Raw genomic sequence first — 16,510 nt, 5'->3', positions numbered from 1 at the left:
GGCATGTTAGATCCACGATAAAAGCCCATGTTTTGACCAGAAATGGTCAGTTCAGTTCAAACCAGAGAAGGGAAATACGAGGGAAACTAAGGAAGGAATTTTTTGGATAGGGGAGAAAGTTGGCTAAGCTGTCTATTTATTCATGAGCAGACTCTGTAGAGTTTATTTAAAAGATTTTTTTAGGTACGTGCCGTGTGGTGAACGCAATTTTGTTTTAACATTTTTTGTTTGTTTTTCATCTTAATTCATCATTGCAGTTTTTGCGTATCTTTTTTTTTATAATTTTTGTAAATATTTCAATAAATCCACTTTTTTATTTGTTACATCAGCTGTGTCTGCTTGCCTTCTTGTTCCACTGACTCTCAGTCCCTATACTTCATGTCCCTAAGCAAATTGTGTTTTGATGTTTTGCAGTTCAGCCACGGTGTAAGGAAATCTTATATATCTCAATGACAAGTGGATAATACCATCCTATACAGCTGGAATGGCACGACTCAGTGAGGAGTGAGAAATACCCGATCATTCAGCGTGTTCATGTTGAAAAGCTACTGTGGCTAAAAAACCAGAGAGTGGACAGTTGCAAAGGAGAAAGTAGAGCACAATTTCTCAAAGTCAGTCTTTGTAAAGCCAGCTCCAGTTCAGCACACAGCTCCAAGACGAGAGCTCTTGAAAGTTGAAATCAGCTTAGTAGCCAGTCATCATCATCTATAAATATGCGCTTTCTTCTAATTCTTCTATTTGCAATGTCTTCTAAAAACACTGAAGGAGTCATGGTGGTTGGAATAGTTTGGCCATTCCATGCACCATTATATTGCTACAGTATGATTGCAGTCAAGTGAATTAAAATTGTAAACGATATGCAATTAATTTCGGTGTAATTGAAAAAAAAAACACATCATAGATGTGAATCTAAAAAAAAAGCAGACCACAGAAACAGTAGCACTGCTTTGTCGCTGGGTGCCACCTGTTTGTAAAACCATAAAGAAACTTATCTACACAAGGGGGAACCCTGCTGTGAAAATGTGCATGGCTTTTCACCAAGTTTAGTTTTTATACATCTCGAAGTAAGTGTGGAAACAGCCATATGCAACATTTTTGTATGTACACACTGTTTATACATGAGGCCCCAGAGCTTTATGCTAGACAACTTTGGTATTTCCTATAATGTCTTGCTTCAGTAATATTCATCAAAGCCTTACTGTTCTGGGGTAACTCTAGGCTGCTACCTAACAGCTTGGTAGACATTTTTTGGCATTCTGCAAGTTCCCTATGACCCTTTCATCACTTTGGAGCCCATTGAGTACTTACTTGTAGGGTGCCCTTCAAAGAAAGTTCACATAATACCCTGTGGCAACTTTTCACAAATATTAACAATGTACAGCTCGCACTATTGAGAGCAGTTTTATAAAAGTGAATGAAACCAGAAGATGGCAAAGAATGGTTAGAATTTAGGCATGGATTGTAAATGCGAAGAATGTAATGTAAAAGCTTTGGCTGTGTAGCCGGAATCATTGTTGAATATCAGGGTGATAAGTTGTAAGCCGAAAAAGGGTATATGCAACTAGTGCAGAAAACAATAAATAATGACACATGATTTATAATCAGAGGACAGAAAAGTTGTAACCACTAAATCTGGAAAAATAAGACATGACATTAAGGTTGTTTTCTTTGGTTCAAGAATCCAATCTTGGATGACCAGGGAATGCCTGACATCACCCATTGCAATCTCTTGATTGTCTATCCTAGCAAAACAATAGCAACCATCAACAGAACCATCCCAAAAATGGCAGTGCCCATAAGAAACATAAGATAGCAATGTGGGAGGACATGAACCACTTTTAACAATATGAAAAACATATAGGAACACAAAATAAATATTACTACTGGATACCTTGTCTCAGAAAGTATAATCTGATCATTTTAAAGCCTAAGGAAAATCTGGAAAAAATGTAAAATCAAAAGCCTGAACATGATAGACAAATAATGGGGCTCCCCAGTCACCAGTATCGGTTTTTGTTTTGAGTTACAATGGGTCTTGTCTCTGTAATGGTCCATTCCTATGTGCATTTTACTCCTGACAGACTTTTCTTAAGTTGAAAAACCTGTTAAACCTTCTAGTATATGAAGCTGTGGCTTGTGCTCTCAATTTCTCCTCCATAGCATAAAATTGTATCCTAACCTTGTATGCCTTGATAACAGTGTCAGAAAAGTATATATGCATTTATTTTAACAGGAAATACTATGATGACTGTAATCGAATTCATGTCAAATGGTGTTTTGGATTCCTTCCTGAGGGTGAGTTATTATCAAAAGCATTGTACTACTATTTCTTAATTGAGAAATGCTACCTGCACTTAAATATTACAAAAGATGGGATTACAGTGATGACACATTTGTATTTTTTATTTAGAAGTTTACATAAATTAACACACTAATATTATTTTATGGTTAGTGGTTTCCCCAAAGCTGTTATTCATACAACCTAAACAGAAAATATTACTCTAGTAGTAACATAACTAATAAATTCATATAAAAGCAAAGAACTCTAATGTGCATTTTTATTGTGGTCTAATGAATAGGTTCAGTAAATTTTGTATACAGATGCATAAGGGCATCAAATCAATATGAAGTAAAACATAAAATGTAAATAATAAATATCAGTAATGCTTGCTACAGCTCAATGGATTGCACTGGGCTCACACAAAAAGTCTTTCTAACTTCTGATGGCACCACTTTGTGTTGCAGAAGCATGAAGGCCAGTTCACAGCAATACAACTTCTTGGCATGCTGTGTGGAATAGCTTCTGGCATGAAGTACCTCACCGAAATGGGATATATTCACAAAAGCCTTGCTGCACACAAAATATTAGTCAATAGTAACCTGGCATGCAAAGTATCCGGATTCAGACCATCACAAGAGGAGAAAATTGAAGCAGTCTACACCACTATGGTAAGCATTATTTTTTTCACATTATCTTCCGATGAAGCATCTGCGTGTGTGTGTTATTGCACTTTTGTTTTTTGTTTTTTTCTCTCTTTTTTTTTTTTTTTTGATACGTGGGTTTACTCAGAATTTAGAGACAAAGAAGCTGTTAGGCTAATTTGCAAAACCAAATTGCCTCAATCTACAGTATGAGTGTCCAGAGACAGATTGGCTTCCCATTCAGAGTGAAAAATTGCCTTGCACCTATGCTGCCAAAAAATGGCTCCAGCTCCCTAGTGTCCCTAATTTGAATAGAGGCGTTTGGATAATGAATGAATGAATGAATGGATTGTATAGCACTTTCTCTCTATCCATTAAAATAACAGCCTGCTATTTTAACATTTTGAAAATCAATGGCAAAAGAAAATGTGATAACAAAATTAAAGGGTTTCATGGGACCTAAAAAAATCCCTCAGCAATTGGGGACGGCATCGGAGTCCAATATGTTTAAGAGTTCACTCTTCACTTGACATGTCTTTATTTAGCTTGTCACTTGCTGTGCTGATATTTCTTTTTCTCTTCCAGAGTGTGTTTGTCGGGTTAGGGCCAGGGTTGTGCATTGGAAGGAATACACTTCAGAGAGACTTTTGTGGGTGCCAGTTAGCAATCTGTATGCACTCATGTTGTGTTGTTTTAAGACACATAATGGACACATTCAGAGATCTTTTTGTAGAAAGGGCCCAGTGTCTTGTTCTTCCTGGATTTTTCACTATAAGCCTTGTTTTATATTTACCAGATTTCCCAAAGATATGCATGGTAAGTTGGTAACTGTAAATTAGCTGAAAATAAGTGAATGTAAATGCTGTCGTTGATCAAGGGAACACACTGGTCAGAAAAGAAACGTTTGCCACCAATAGGGTCTCTGCATTTAATATTTACAATGTCCAAAATAAACAGGCACTTGATTGTGAGTAAGATAATGACAAACAAAAAAGCCGTGCAAAGTAAGAAATAATCAACAGGTTTAAGCGTTCTCTTAGATGGGTTCATTTTCAGGTGGGAGTTCTGTTCTTTGGTCTGCTCTATCCCGAAGGACTCATTCCTGGAGTGCCTTGGCTTTGTAGTAGAAGGATAAGAAGGGGCAGAGTCAGTTGCCTTCAGTGGGCAGTTTCTCAGGGCAGTGGGAGCAAAAGCAGTTGATACTGTCAGTGACAGCACCCCCTCGTGTTGTGGAGTGTTAGTGCTTACCTCCAATGAGCCCAGAAGGCAAACCTCAGACAGACATGTGTATCTGGATTCATGAGCGTACTTTGCAATGCTGCCACCGCACCCTATAATGGAGCTCCATGTTTAGAAAATGGATGGATTAGTGAATATTATTAAACAACCATTAAACATCCACTCATTTTCTGAACCTACTTATTCCAATACATGGTTGTAAAATATCGTAGTCTGTTTCTACTGCATTGTGCACAAAGCAGGGAAAATCTTTTGAGGGAACACCAGTCTGTCACAAAACAGACTCACTAATATTGAGCCATTTCAGATTCCTCAGTGAAGTTTACTTAGCAACTTTGGGATTTGTTACACATCCTGCATGTGTAAGTCATGCAGCAGGAAAAGTGAAGTGTATGGAGAACAACTTTTATACAAAGAATATATGAAAATTCACAAGGATAATACCTTGGGGTAGAACTTTTATAATGACGTATTTTTTTTATTATAGCTGTTATTATAGCTATAACATTTTCAAACCCATTTCATTCAATTCCGGGCCACAGCGGTCTACACAACCAGTGAACAGCCCTGGCCAAGCTGCCAGTACATCACAAGGTTCACTCACACACACTCATGCTCACAGTCACACAGGGCCCGATGTGTTGTTATTATTAATAACTCTTTACATTTATATTGTGCTTTTCTCACTTATTAGTGTTGTTGTTGTTGTGTAGCCCTGCTACCTCATACATCCAGTCTCTTAATATTCAGCTCCATGCCCGATTGTTGTCCTTTTGCCTGAAACAAATCTTTGGGGAGCATCTGAAATCCTGAGGGAGAGCGGCAACATTTCAATTAAAACTGAACTGTTGTAACTACCCAAGTGAAACATAACAGCACTTTCACATTTAATAAAGTCAGATTTTTTAAATTATCTGATATTTCATTATTCTATTAATAACCCCTCCCGGATAAAAAAAAAAAAAAGATAAATGCATCATACATGGAAATTACACAACTATTGTAATTAATAAGCACAACTTACTAGATAAAACTGGCAAAAATGTACCTCTTAAATGATACAGAAATTTTGTAAAATTATCATAAAATATTGCTCAAATACTATGGAGATGGATTTCTTTCTTCCCATTTGTAGCATTTCAATGTTAAACGGATGGATCATCACTTACACAGTGTCAGCGTCTCATTTTGTTGTGAATTAGCAGTCAAGTGTGGTTATAATTATCTGACCTCTGATAAAGTACAACTGTTCCTAAGGTGCAAGTTAAGTACAGGGAAGGTGCTCACAAATCCTTTCAAACCAAAATGAGGTTTCAGTTGAGGGGGCAATACTTTCTTTTTATCCCTCGCTGTGGAGCTGGGCCTATTATGGAATTTATATGCTGTATGTCTGTGTGCTCCCTTACGCGTGGGTCTTCTTCCTGGTACTCCTGGTGCTTTTCCTACAAAAATGTGTAGATTAGATGCTTTGGCCACTCAAACCTGACCCTGCTTTAGTGTGAGGCCTCTGGCTCTCGCAACCCAAAATTGGATTAAACAGCATTAAGAATTCATTTTCTTGTATTACAGTTATTATTATAGTGGTTTTTTTTTAAGAACATGCTTAAATACAAATGTTTTTCATTGTAGTAGACCTTAATAGAAAATGTTTTTACCTTTATCCACTCTATCTTTGGTCATGTTTACAGCATACAGAACTTTTTTTTAAGTTTAATTTAAAACGTGGGATAAAGTAAGGTATTCTTAGACTCTTTTTAAATTACATTTGAAATCAAGTTTTGAACTGTTGTATAGCACCCATTTCCTGTTAAAAAGTAACAATTATAGTCACTTTTTAACTATGTTTCTGGCACTTTTTATGCCTTATATGGGCCAAAAAGCAACTAATCTACTGTTAAGCTGAACACTGAAATGGAGAAAGGGACACGGACAACATGAGTGAGACGTTCAGCATTTTTTTCATTTTCCTCTAACAGCAGAGAGGAAAGAGCACCGTGCTTTGGACAGCCCCCGAGGCCATTCAGTACCACAGATTCACGTCTGCCTCTGACGTTTGGAGTTTCGGCATCGTTATGTGGGAAGTCATGTCATATGGAGAAAGGCCATACTGGGATATGTCAAATCAAGATGTAAGTGTTTGAGAGACTTAATGGAGTATAATAGGGGATTTATGAAATGATGGTATTGTTTTTTCCGCAGTATGCAAGTTGTTTAAGCCTTTTTGGTAAAGCTTTTGAGGCTGCCTCCCTGCAGTTTGCCATTGTCATTATTTTATCCTTATGTAGTCTTCCTTCTTAAAATGAAGGGACTTCACTGTGTTAGTTTTTTGTTTTGGAAGAATTATTATTTAATGCATGTCTACTATTTTCTATTGCAAACTACTGTGTGAAGAAAATCTGATTGAAATTAAAGCTGTAACAATTGTATTTTCTATATATTTTCATCAGTGTCAGTGCATGCCATTCACATACAGTATATGGCAGACTTGTTCATCATTCTCTCATGAAAAATATAGGAAATATACAGAACAATTAATTTAATTAGATTTGTAACAGAAAATCTTTAGGATTACATTGTATTGCATTTTCATACTTGCTTATACCCTTTGTATTAGTTGATAATATTTATATGTAATACTACAGTTTAGTGCTTTTCTTTAACTGTTTGATTTTGTCAATCATTTTTTTATTTCACTTTTGAGTGATAATTATGTTACATTACAAATTAAAGCCTAGTTAAATGCGGTTGTCTAGAATATATTTTAGGAAATTTAAAACACTATTTATTATTTGCATTCATTTCCAATAAAAATGTGAGTTGAGCATATGTTGATGATATTCAGCAAAAAAAGTCGTTCTGCTTATCTGTCACTGAGCAAACCCACTGAAGCAGTTGCTACTGACTACAAATTCCTGAACTCAACTCAACTGTTGTTTCTTCAAGAACCTTTGGTCATTAAGTAATATGCTTCAGCTGTCTTCTCCATTTGCTGCAGGTATTTAAAGCTATTGAAGATGGGTTTCGGCTACCAGCTCCTATGAACTGTCCACTGCCACTTCACCAATTAATGCTGGATTGCTGGCAGAAGGATCGGGACGAAAGACCTAAATTTGCACAGATCCACAGTATTTTGAATAAAATGGTGCGGAATCCAGAAAGCATAAAGACATCTACTATTACCCGAACCAGGTATAACACTCATATATTTAATAAATAATTAATGAGCAGACTATTGTTTTGCTAAATGCATCCTAGAGTGGTATAATCGATAGTACCGCCATACCAGCCTCACAGACCAAGGGTCCTGGCTTTGAATCCCATGGTCAGTTCTGGTTTGTATGGCATTTAATATTTTTCATGTCTGTATTGGTCCCCCTTCAGGTACTTTGTTTTCTCTGCCACATATCCAAAGGCCCATTGGCATTTCTAAATTGTACCCTGTGTAAATGGCACTAAAGGTATGCGTATGAGTGGACCCTGTGGTTTAGAAGCACCTGTACAGAGCTCTTTCCTTCTTTGTGCACAGGACTGCTGTGATGTATTTGGGTCCCTTTGATCCTGAACTTGACTCAGTGAGTTTGAGAATGTTATGTTGATTTAAAAAGAATTACAGAACAGCAAAGTAGCATAGTGAGTTGCCCCTCTCTCATGTTGGTGTATAGTTTTTCTAGTTTTCCACCAACATCCCCAAAGACATGCACTGTATGGCATGTTGTTTGGTAATTCTAAATGTGAGTGCACTATACAATGAACTTGTGCATCTGTACTGATTCCTGCTTCATGTTCAGTACTGCCAGGGCTGCCTTTAATTTCCCACACTCCTCTAACTGACTGAGTAGCTTAGGGAAAATGCACAAATAGATTAATGGAAATGTGTTTTGGATAAATATGCAAATATCTGTAACTTACGTTTAACTTGTCTTGTAAGTATTTGTAAAGTTATGAAATAATGGCACATCCATCCATTCATTCATTTTCTGTTAAGCATTTCAAGTTCAGAGCCATAGGCACTTAGCACCAAACACAAAGTATTAGTCAAACAGGAATAGAATCACTCTTACACACGACAATCCACGATGACTGGTAACATAACATTATCAAATCCAATTCAGGATCACAAGGGGCTGCAGTCTGTTTCCTTTAGAAGCAAAAGCTCCCTTGTTGGAATAAGTTCTTTAAAATTACGGCATGTTAAGTAACCAAAAAGATAGAGATTTGATATTAAAAGGCGATATCCCTCCCATAGTGATTACGGCGGTACAAACAAAGAATCACATGAGAGAATTATACTTAGCTTTCTTTAATGATGATTTTACACGGTATAACAGACGAAAGGAAGCCGTAGCAAGACAATATCAAGGTATGATGTTAATCTACTGTATAGAGTCTGCCATTTTCGTCACTGCGCTGAAAGGTTTTTCTGGACGGATGACATCATCCATCCATTGGCTTCAAAGTGTATTGGCAGTAGGTCCATCCTTATAAACTGGTTTCTCCACATTCAGGCTCTTTCTCTGGTCTCCAAACAAGGACAGAAAAGGCTCAACTCCACCTCCAAAAAATACAGGAATAGCACAATGCCTACTTGCAGTTCTCATTCTCCCAACAAGGAAAGAAGATTTTGTGCTGACAGAGGACAGAAGTATACTATTCTGTCTTTTAGGCTGACTGTACAATCCTCCAGTTTTTTTTGACTATCTAGTCCTATGCTTGGCTGGCAATTCTAAATGCTGAGCCCCTGTGTACCATACTTGGTCTGCCTGTATGAATGAATCCATAACAGTGTGCACAGCGACAGTGACATTAAACTTAATATTATAACAAACATATTATAACACAGTCTAACCCAGCAGTGCTAGGTGCTAGCCAGGAAAGAGCCATGGACAGGGTGCCAGTAGATTTCAGGGCCTTACTAGACAAATACCAACATGGGGCAAAAATAGAAGCACCAGGTAGCCCAATTGGGAATGAGGGAGGAAAACTATAACACATGGATGAAAAGTCCCATATAGACATGAGAATATTGTGTATACTTCATCCAACTGAGATCTGAGCTGATGACTCTGGGGCTATTAGATAGATAGATAGATAGATAGATAGATAGATAGATAGATAGATAGATAGATAGATACTTTATTAATCCCAAGGGGAAATTCACCGGAATCAGTGCTAACCACTGTGCCACCATGCCAACTGCTGAAAAAATAATAAATCACAAAATGTATTCAACATGATTTTTATTAAATATATTGTAGTAGATTTAGCAAGAAGCTTTCTTCAGAGCAGGCAGGTGAAGTGACTCACTTATATTGGCAAGATCTGAACCTGTAGACTCAAACTATGAAGTACAGAGTTTCAGCCACTGAACTCCTTGTGAGGAACAAATAGTCATCTCTGAGCATCTTTGAGCTTCTGCCAGCTCTGCTTAATCTTTGTTAAAAAATATGCTGAGATGATTCTAAAAAATCATTTTAATGGAAAAGTAGTCAAATTTTTATTTTTTCATTAGAATGACTGCTGATTTGCTTTTTGTTTGGTTCAGACACATTAACTGATGCCAATTTATGTTTAATCATTATGATAAAAAAAAGCAGCAATACCGTGACAAAATTCAAATGTTGCAAGCTTTCTTATATGTATTAATTAAATGTAGACTATTTTTGAATCTCTTCCAATTATGTTTCATTGCCATTTATGATTGATTGACCTGTTCTGCAAGCTACCTGCTCATCATGTGAATTTTTAATAGTGAGGAAATTAAATGAAAATTGTGCAGTTTTAAATAAGTAAAATATAATTCCAACTGAAATACATTTCCAAATGGGTTTTCGGACATTTTTTTCCATTCAGTTTTGCTGAAAGATGCTTTTCTACTTTAGCTATTATAAATGGGGTACTGTATTTTAATAAAGCACTGCAGTCATTAGGCTAAAACACCAAAACCATTCATCATTCAATTAACCTTTATTTTAAATAGCAACCTTCCCACTGAGCACAATCACAGAGTGCTTTAAAAAGTCATCAAAGGCATTAAACCGTACAAGTTTGCTCTGCTTTTCCAGACCACAAAGTACATCCATTCCACTTATTGAGAGGACCTTCACGTCGTTCCCTTCTTTCAACTCGGTGGGAGAATGGCTGGAAGCAATCGAGATGGGCAGATACAAAGACAATTTCACAGCAGCTGGATACTGCTACCTGGAGTCTGTGGCACGAATGACAGTCCAGTGAGTAAATGCAAGAAAATTACAATGAATAACATCAGGCTCATTTAATTTAATGGATGTACAGTAATCTATTAGATGACTAAAAAAAAAAACTTTCATTTATAACATGTCATCAGTAAAAGAATGAGCAATATGAAACTATCAACAGCTCTCAAATCACTTATTTGGAGCCTATAACAGAGGATCTTAACACCACATGGGCCTCAAATTGATTCTCAGTTAGAATGCATTCTGTTTTGGGCTCAGACTTTGGTTTTTCCACTGGGCATTCTGAACTCTTCCATGGCTGACAAGTTTAAACTGTCAAAAGTGTTCGTCTGCATATCCTGGCACAAGGAGGCTTTTACTTCTAAAGCTGTGTCTTGCCCATTGCCAGTTACTGCCTTGCTGACACTCACTAGAAGAAAACAGGGTTAAGAAATAAATGCAATTTAGCAGGTGTTTTTCCTGGATGGTTAGAAACAACAATTTTTGTTTCCCTAATAATGACTGGTGCAAACAAACAGTTATAACAAGCGTGCCTGCAAGACATAAAGTTGAAGAGTTCAGGGATTTTATTTGTAATTTTCAGGGAGATGTCATCTTCTACAGTATTACTAATCTATCTATCTATCTATCTATCTATCTATCTATCTATCTATCTATCTATCTATCTATCTATCTATCTATCTATCTATCTATCTATCTATCTATCTATCTATCTATCTATCTATCTGGTATATAGTGCCTTTCCTATCTATCTATCTATCTATCTATCTATCTATCTATCTATCTATCTATCTATCTATCTATGACATTGTTAGCTGCATACACAAAATGTTATTATCTGACACATACTGACTAAAGTTTTAGGTTAGATTAGATTAAATTCAACTTTATTGTCATTGAACACAGTTCAAGTACCATGACAATAAAATGTACTTTTGCATCTAACCATTAGTGCAAATAGTAGTTAATTGCAAGTATTCAGATAAATATAAATAAATATAACAGTGAGGGTTAAATTTAAGTGAGAGTTAAATTATATGAATATGAATATACAGAGTCCAGGGGTGTACATGTATGGTCTTTAGTTGAGTTTGGAAGGTTGGAGATGGCGTAGCTCTTTGGATTTTGAGTCCATCAGGATAACAGCTACAGGGCAGAAGCTGTTCCTGAGCCTGCTGGTGCTGGCACATAGGCTCCTTTTCCACCTCCCAGAAGATACAACAATAAACGGACCATGGCTGGGTTGTGAGGGGACCCCGATGAGGCTACTTGCCCTCCGCAGGAAGTGTTTGTGCTCAAGGTCCTCAATGGCAGATAATGAGGCACCACTGATATGCTGGGCAGTTTTCATCTACCCGCTGCAGAGGCTTCTGGTCTAAAAGCGTGCAGTTACCATTTCATACTGTGATATACTCAATCAGAATGCTCTCAGTGGTGCAGTGGTAGACATTCACTAGAATCTGATAAGACAGTAGGCCTTTCCTTAGCCACCTCAGAAGGTAAAGTCGATTATATAAAAATCTAATTTATCGCCTTTCAAAGTGAAGTCCAATTCCAAAGCACATACCACATGCAGGCTGATTTCCTCCATTGTTGAGTAATCTGCATTACAGACAGAGGAAGTGACTAACTCTGGTTTATCCCAGCAACTTTGTACCTTCTAATCTAATTCTTTAGCTATACTGCCAATTTATAGAGTCTGATGACAATGACAGTATTTTCCCATTTTCAGACTTATATACCTGCATAGTAAAATCATCCAGATCAAAACACCATTTGTATACTAACTGGATTTCACACAATTTAAATCAAGTACAGTTGACTCATATTGGGAGTTCTCCTGTGTGTTCTCATTAGTGCCCAGGAACTCTCTTGAAAAAATGTGACCAAAGGATTTGTTCATTGATTAGTTTCCAATATTATAACACCAGTAATTTGTTTTCAGGTTTGAAGCACACCCCAGTAAATCAGTCTGCTTAACACCAAAAGAAACATAATAAAAAGTATGCATTGCATGCTTAAAGAGGGTACAAAAGAGCCTAATGTTACAAAATACTGTAGAAATGTTATTTTAAGGGCTGAGGCCTCTAATTCTGTCCAAAGCATTTTGTTCCTGAACATTCACAGTGAGATCAAAAAAGTAAAGTAATATGTGTAATTTTTATTGAATATTTTATTTTTGCTTATGTATGTATTTGTTTGTTTGTTTTTCAGGGATGTGATGAGCTTAGGTATTACCTCACTTGACCATCAAAAACAGATCTTAACAGCAATCACAACGTTGAGAGCCCAGGTCATTCAGATGCATGGACGTGGTGTGCAAGTGTAGCACCATGATTATGGCTTCAAAGAAAATCGAGCTATCACATGAAAGAATCATTATGTTTACATAAGGAAACTGGAACCGTATAACTGGAGATTGGGCTTATATTGACTTATCAAAAATAATCATGGTAATTAATATTGTGAATTGGCCACTTGGTTAACACACGCTGCTTGAGTGCCGAACACCAGCACGATTGCTTTTGAGCCGTTGTCAGTTGCAGCTGTTGGACCCTTTTGTAAAAGGACCGAATACAAATCAGAGATGACATCAGATTCCTTCTGTCCTATCATGTCCCAATATGGTTAACCGAATGCCATATGGCCTACATGTTAGTATTTCTTTTTCCTGTATGTTGAGTTTCAAGGGGATGGTTTTTCAATAGAACTTGGATTGATTTGCAAAGCAAGAAGGTTTACAAAAAATTGAACCGATTGTAATCATATTTTTTAATGTGTAATTGACACTTTAACAAGGTGCAGGCAAAAAGCATCAGTTAAGTCAGTGGGATAGAATAATTTAACTCATGCCTTTTTAATATCATTTAATTGTTAACTGAAGGTAGTTTTTTATTTACATTTTTGAAGTTTTTGCTTTTTTATAAGATGTACATGCCTTTATCCTGTCTAGTATTTGCTGAGGTATTTAATTTCTAAATTTGCATAAGAACAAATTATACTGGTCATAAAATGAAAGTTATCAATTAAGCATAGAATAATCACAAATTCTATTATACATTTATTTCTGCAGGTGGCCAAATTATATTTTCATTGACAATCACAATATTTTCTTCAACTACTGTATAAAATGCCCTTCTTCATTTATGTACTGTTACTTACTATTGTCATGGTTATGGTACCAGGAATGAGCCTGGCATCACAGCCTGCAGAAAAGACAACAGCGCCTCAGCACACTGCAAAAAGATACACACTCTACATGTACTTTACTGATGTCATGTGCTCTACAGAGACAGCAGGCCTATGAACCCATGTTGTTGTGTTTATGCAGTATGTCCTCTGCTAATGTCATAATCAGGTGGAGCAACAAACAACAAATGCATACCCTCTGATGTCATACACAGTGTACTTGTGGACTCAAATGTCACTGGGTGTAGCTGCAAATGGATATTTGTAAAATATTATCTATTTAAGAAACTGAGGGGCTTGAATGGCAGCTTTCGAGGGTGCAAGGTACACCTGCAGAACCAAACAGGAATTCCTGCTATGCTGTGCTTCTTATTCTCCTTCTTCTTGTTTCTTCTTGCAGTTTTGTTTGTTCTGACTTCATCAGCATTTGGTCTGTCATCAACTGTTATTTTGATAAAGATTACTGCCGCCACAGTCTATCTATCTATCTATCTATCTATCTATCTATCATTAGCACATCTGTCTCTTACAAAATAAAATACAATAGACTTGTTTAATGTTTTTGCAATCTATGATATTCTAAATGTAAAAATACACACTACTTAAGCTTTCTGACACAGTACATTATGAAAAAGATGTGCTAATGCTATTTACAAAACAAAATATCTGCTCTGAGGAATACCTTTAGTAAATCTTTGATATTTCAGGTTTTAAAAAATGTGCCACAGTGTTTCATACGTGGCACTGCAAAGAATGAGTTAAAGTTTGTAATGTTGAATTACCAAATAATTCTGGGACCCTGCTTTATTCATTTAATGACTTCAGGATATAGAGAGAGTATAAAAATAGTAACTGAAACCAGTTTTAATAATTAATTTACTGTCACTGATTCTATTTTAGTGTTGCATGTATTAATATTGTTTGGCTTAAAAAGAGTTTTAGGCATTATTTTTCAGAACTTTCCTTTTTATGTATAATTCATTATCTTCAATACTTTTATTTCAGCTTTATTCATAAAGAGAGCATTATAGAAAAGTGTAAGTACTGTGTCAATACAAACATACCATACTTTTAGAAGAACAGATAAGAGTGAACTGTTTTTTCCCACTGGCACTTGTTCAGTTATTTCTAGCCTTTTAAAATGGTGTCATGGATTCAAATAATTTTTATTGCATTAATAAAAATATTAAAGACACCACTTTTTTAATCACAAGGTTAAATATCACACTTTACAATTTAAATGCATATATAATATGACAGATGTATTCCCATATTTTATTTCCTTTCAGAAACTTCTTAAAGTTGTAACTTAAATCTAAGAGGCATTAATTAAAAAGAAAAAGAAAAAAAAAGGATGATCCCTTGCTTTAAAAAATGCATTTCTAAATGGTATTCAAAATGCATTTTTGTCCTTTAATATTATACAGAATATGTCTTTCATGTTGTTTCGTTAGGCAGAATTATATGTTTATTGTTTATTTCAGTGGTGTCCAACTCCGGTCCTGGTGGGCCACAGAGGCTGCAGGTTTTTATTCTAACCATCTTCTTAATCAGTGAGCCATTTTTGCTGCTGATTAGCTTGTTTTGCCTTAGTTTTAATTGATGTGACTCAGACCCATTAGTTGTTTCTTTTTCCTTAATGAGCAACCAAACAATAATGAGACACAAAACAAGCCACCACATGACCAGCTGACCTGAAAATAAAGAAAGATGAAGGTCTCAGTCATGTTGGTCTGCTCAGGTAACCAAAACATATTGACGGTGGTCTTAGAAAAAACAGAAAATCAACAGTCTGCTGTGGCAAAATGAGAGCAACAACAAGTCATGACATTCAATAATGGCTTTAATTAACAGCAAGAACTGGATTCTCATTAAGAAAATGGTTGGAGTGAAATTGCCTGGAGTTTGACTTTCAATTTAGCTGGTCATCCGTTGGCTCGTTTCACATCTCATTTCTGTTTGGCTGCCATTTAATGAAGAAACTAATCAATTCAGAAGACTGACTCCTTAAACACAGGGCTATTAAAATGAAGGTAAAAGGAGTTAATTAGCAGTGAAAACTGCTCGCTGATTGGGAAAAGGGTTAGAATGGAAACCTGCAGCCACTGCGGCCCACCAGGAAAGGAGTTGAACACCCTTGGTTTATTTATAAATTATTATAAAATGAGCATACAATAAGTTAAATTATTGTCCCTGTATTGATATAATTAAGTGCAAAAGATAGATAGATAGATTCAGACCTCTTCACTTTTTTCATATTTGGTTGTGTTGCAGCCTTGTGCTAAAGTCCCCAGAATGACAAAACAAAAAACAGGATGTTGGACATTTTTGCAGATTTATTTAAAGAATGAAATATTACATTGACAGAAGCACTTAGACCCTTAACTCAGTACCTTTGGCAGCCTTGTGTCTTTTTTAGTTTGACGTGATAAGCTTCACACTTCTGGATTTGAGGATTTTCTGCCATTCTTTTCCGCAGGTTCCCACAAGCTCGGTCAGGTTGGATGGAGACCATCAGTAGACCGCTATTCTCAGGTCTCACTAAAGGACTTTTGCAAAGTTGTCCCAGAGCCTCTTCTGCATTGTCTCTGCTTTGTGCTTAAGGTTATTGTCCTGTTGGAAGGTGAACCTTCATCCTAGTCTGAGATCAGAGCACTCTGGAACAGGTTTTTAATAAGGATCTCTGTAATTTGCTCCCTTCAGCTTTGACTCAACCTTGGCTTGTCTCCCAGCCCCTACCAATGAAAAACAGCCTCACAATATGATACTGCCATTACCATGCATACTTGTTGGAATAGTATTGCAGAGATGATAAGCAATTCCTGGTTTCCTCCAGGTATGATCCTAATCTTGGTTTCATCAGAGTAGAGAATCTTGTTTCTTACAGTCTGAGCATCTTTTAGGTGCATTTTTGCAAAGTCCAAATGGGCTTCCATGTGTCTTAT

The 16,510-nt window shown here is 36.4% G+C and overlaps 1 protein-coding gene across 1 annotated transcript in view; it reads left to right on the top strand.

Annotated features, from left to right (window-relative positions):
• The window catches only part of LOC120517506 (ephrin type-A receptor 7-like), a 607,868-nt gene extending 592,966 nt beyond the window's left edge, over positions 1-14,902 (top strand). The window contains exons 11-16 of the mRNA XM_039739879.1: positions 2,234-2,295; positions 2,746-2,949; positions 6,138-6,290; positions 7,157-7,350; positions 10,224-10,388; positions 12,591-14,902. Coding sequence (XP_039595813.1) covers positions 2,234-2,295; positions 2,746-2,949; positions 6,138-6,290; positions 7,157-7,350; positions 10,224-10,388; positions 12,591-12,705 — 893 coding nt within the window. The 3' untranslated portion in view covers positions 12,706-14,902. The remainder of the gene's footprint in view (positions 1-2,233; positions 2,296-2,745; positions 2,950-6,137; positions 6,291-7,156; positions 7,351-10,223; positions 10,389-12,590) is intronic.
• The last annotated feature ends 1,608 nt before the right edge of the window (positions 14,903-16,510 follow it).

Source organism: Polypterus senegalus, chromosome 17 (genome assembly GCF_016835505.1).
Source record: "Polypterus senegalus isolate Bchr_013 chromosome 17, ASM1683550v1, whole genome shotgun sequence".
Lineage (NCBI taxonomy): Eukaryota > Metazoa > Chordata > Cladistia > Polypteriformes > Polypteridae > Polypterus > Polypterus senegalus.
Note: the sequence above shows the minus strand (reverse complement) of the source record. Positions and strands in the feature narration are given on the sequence as shown.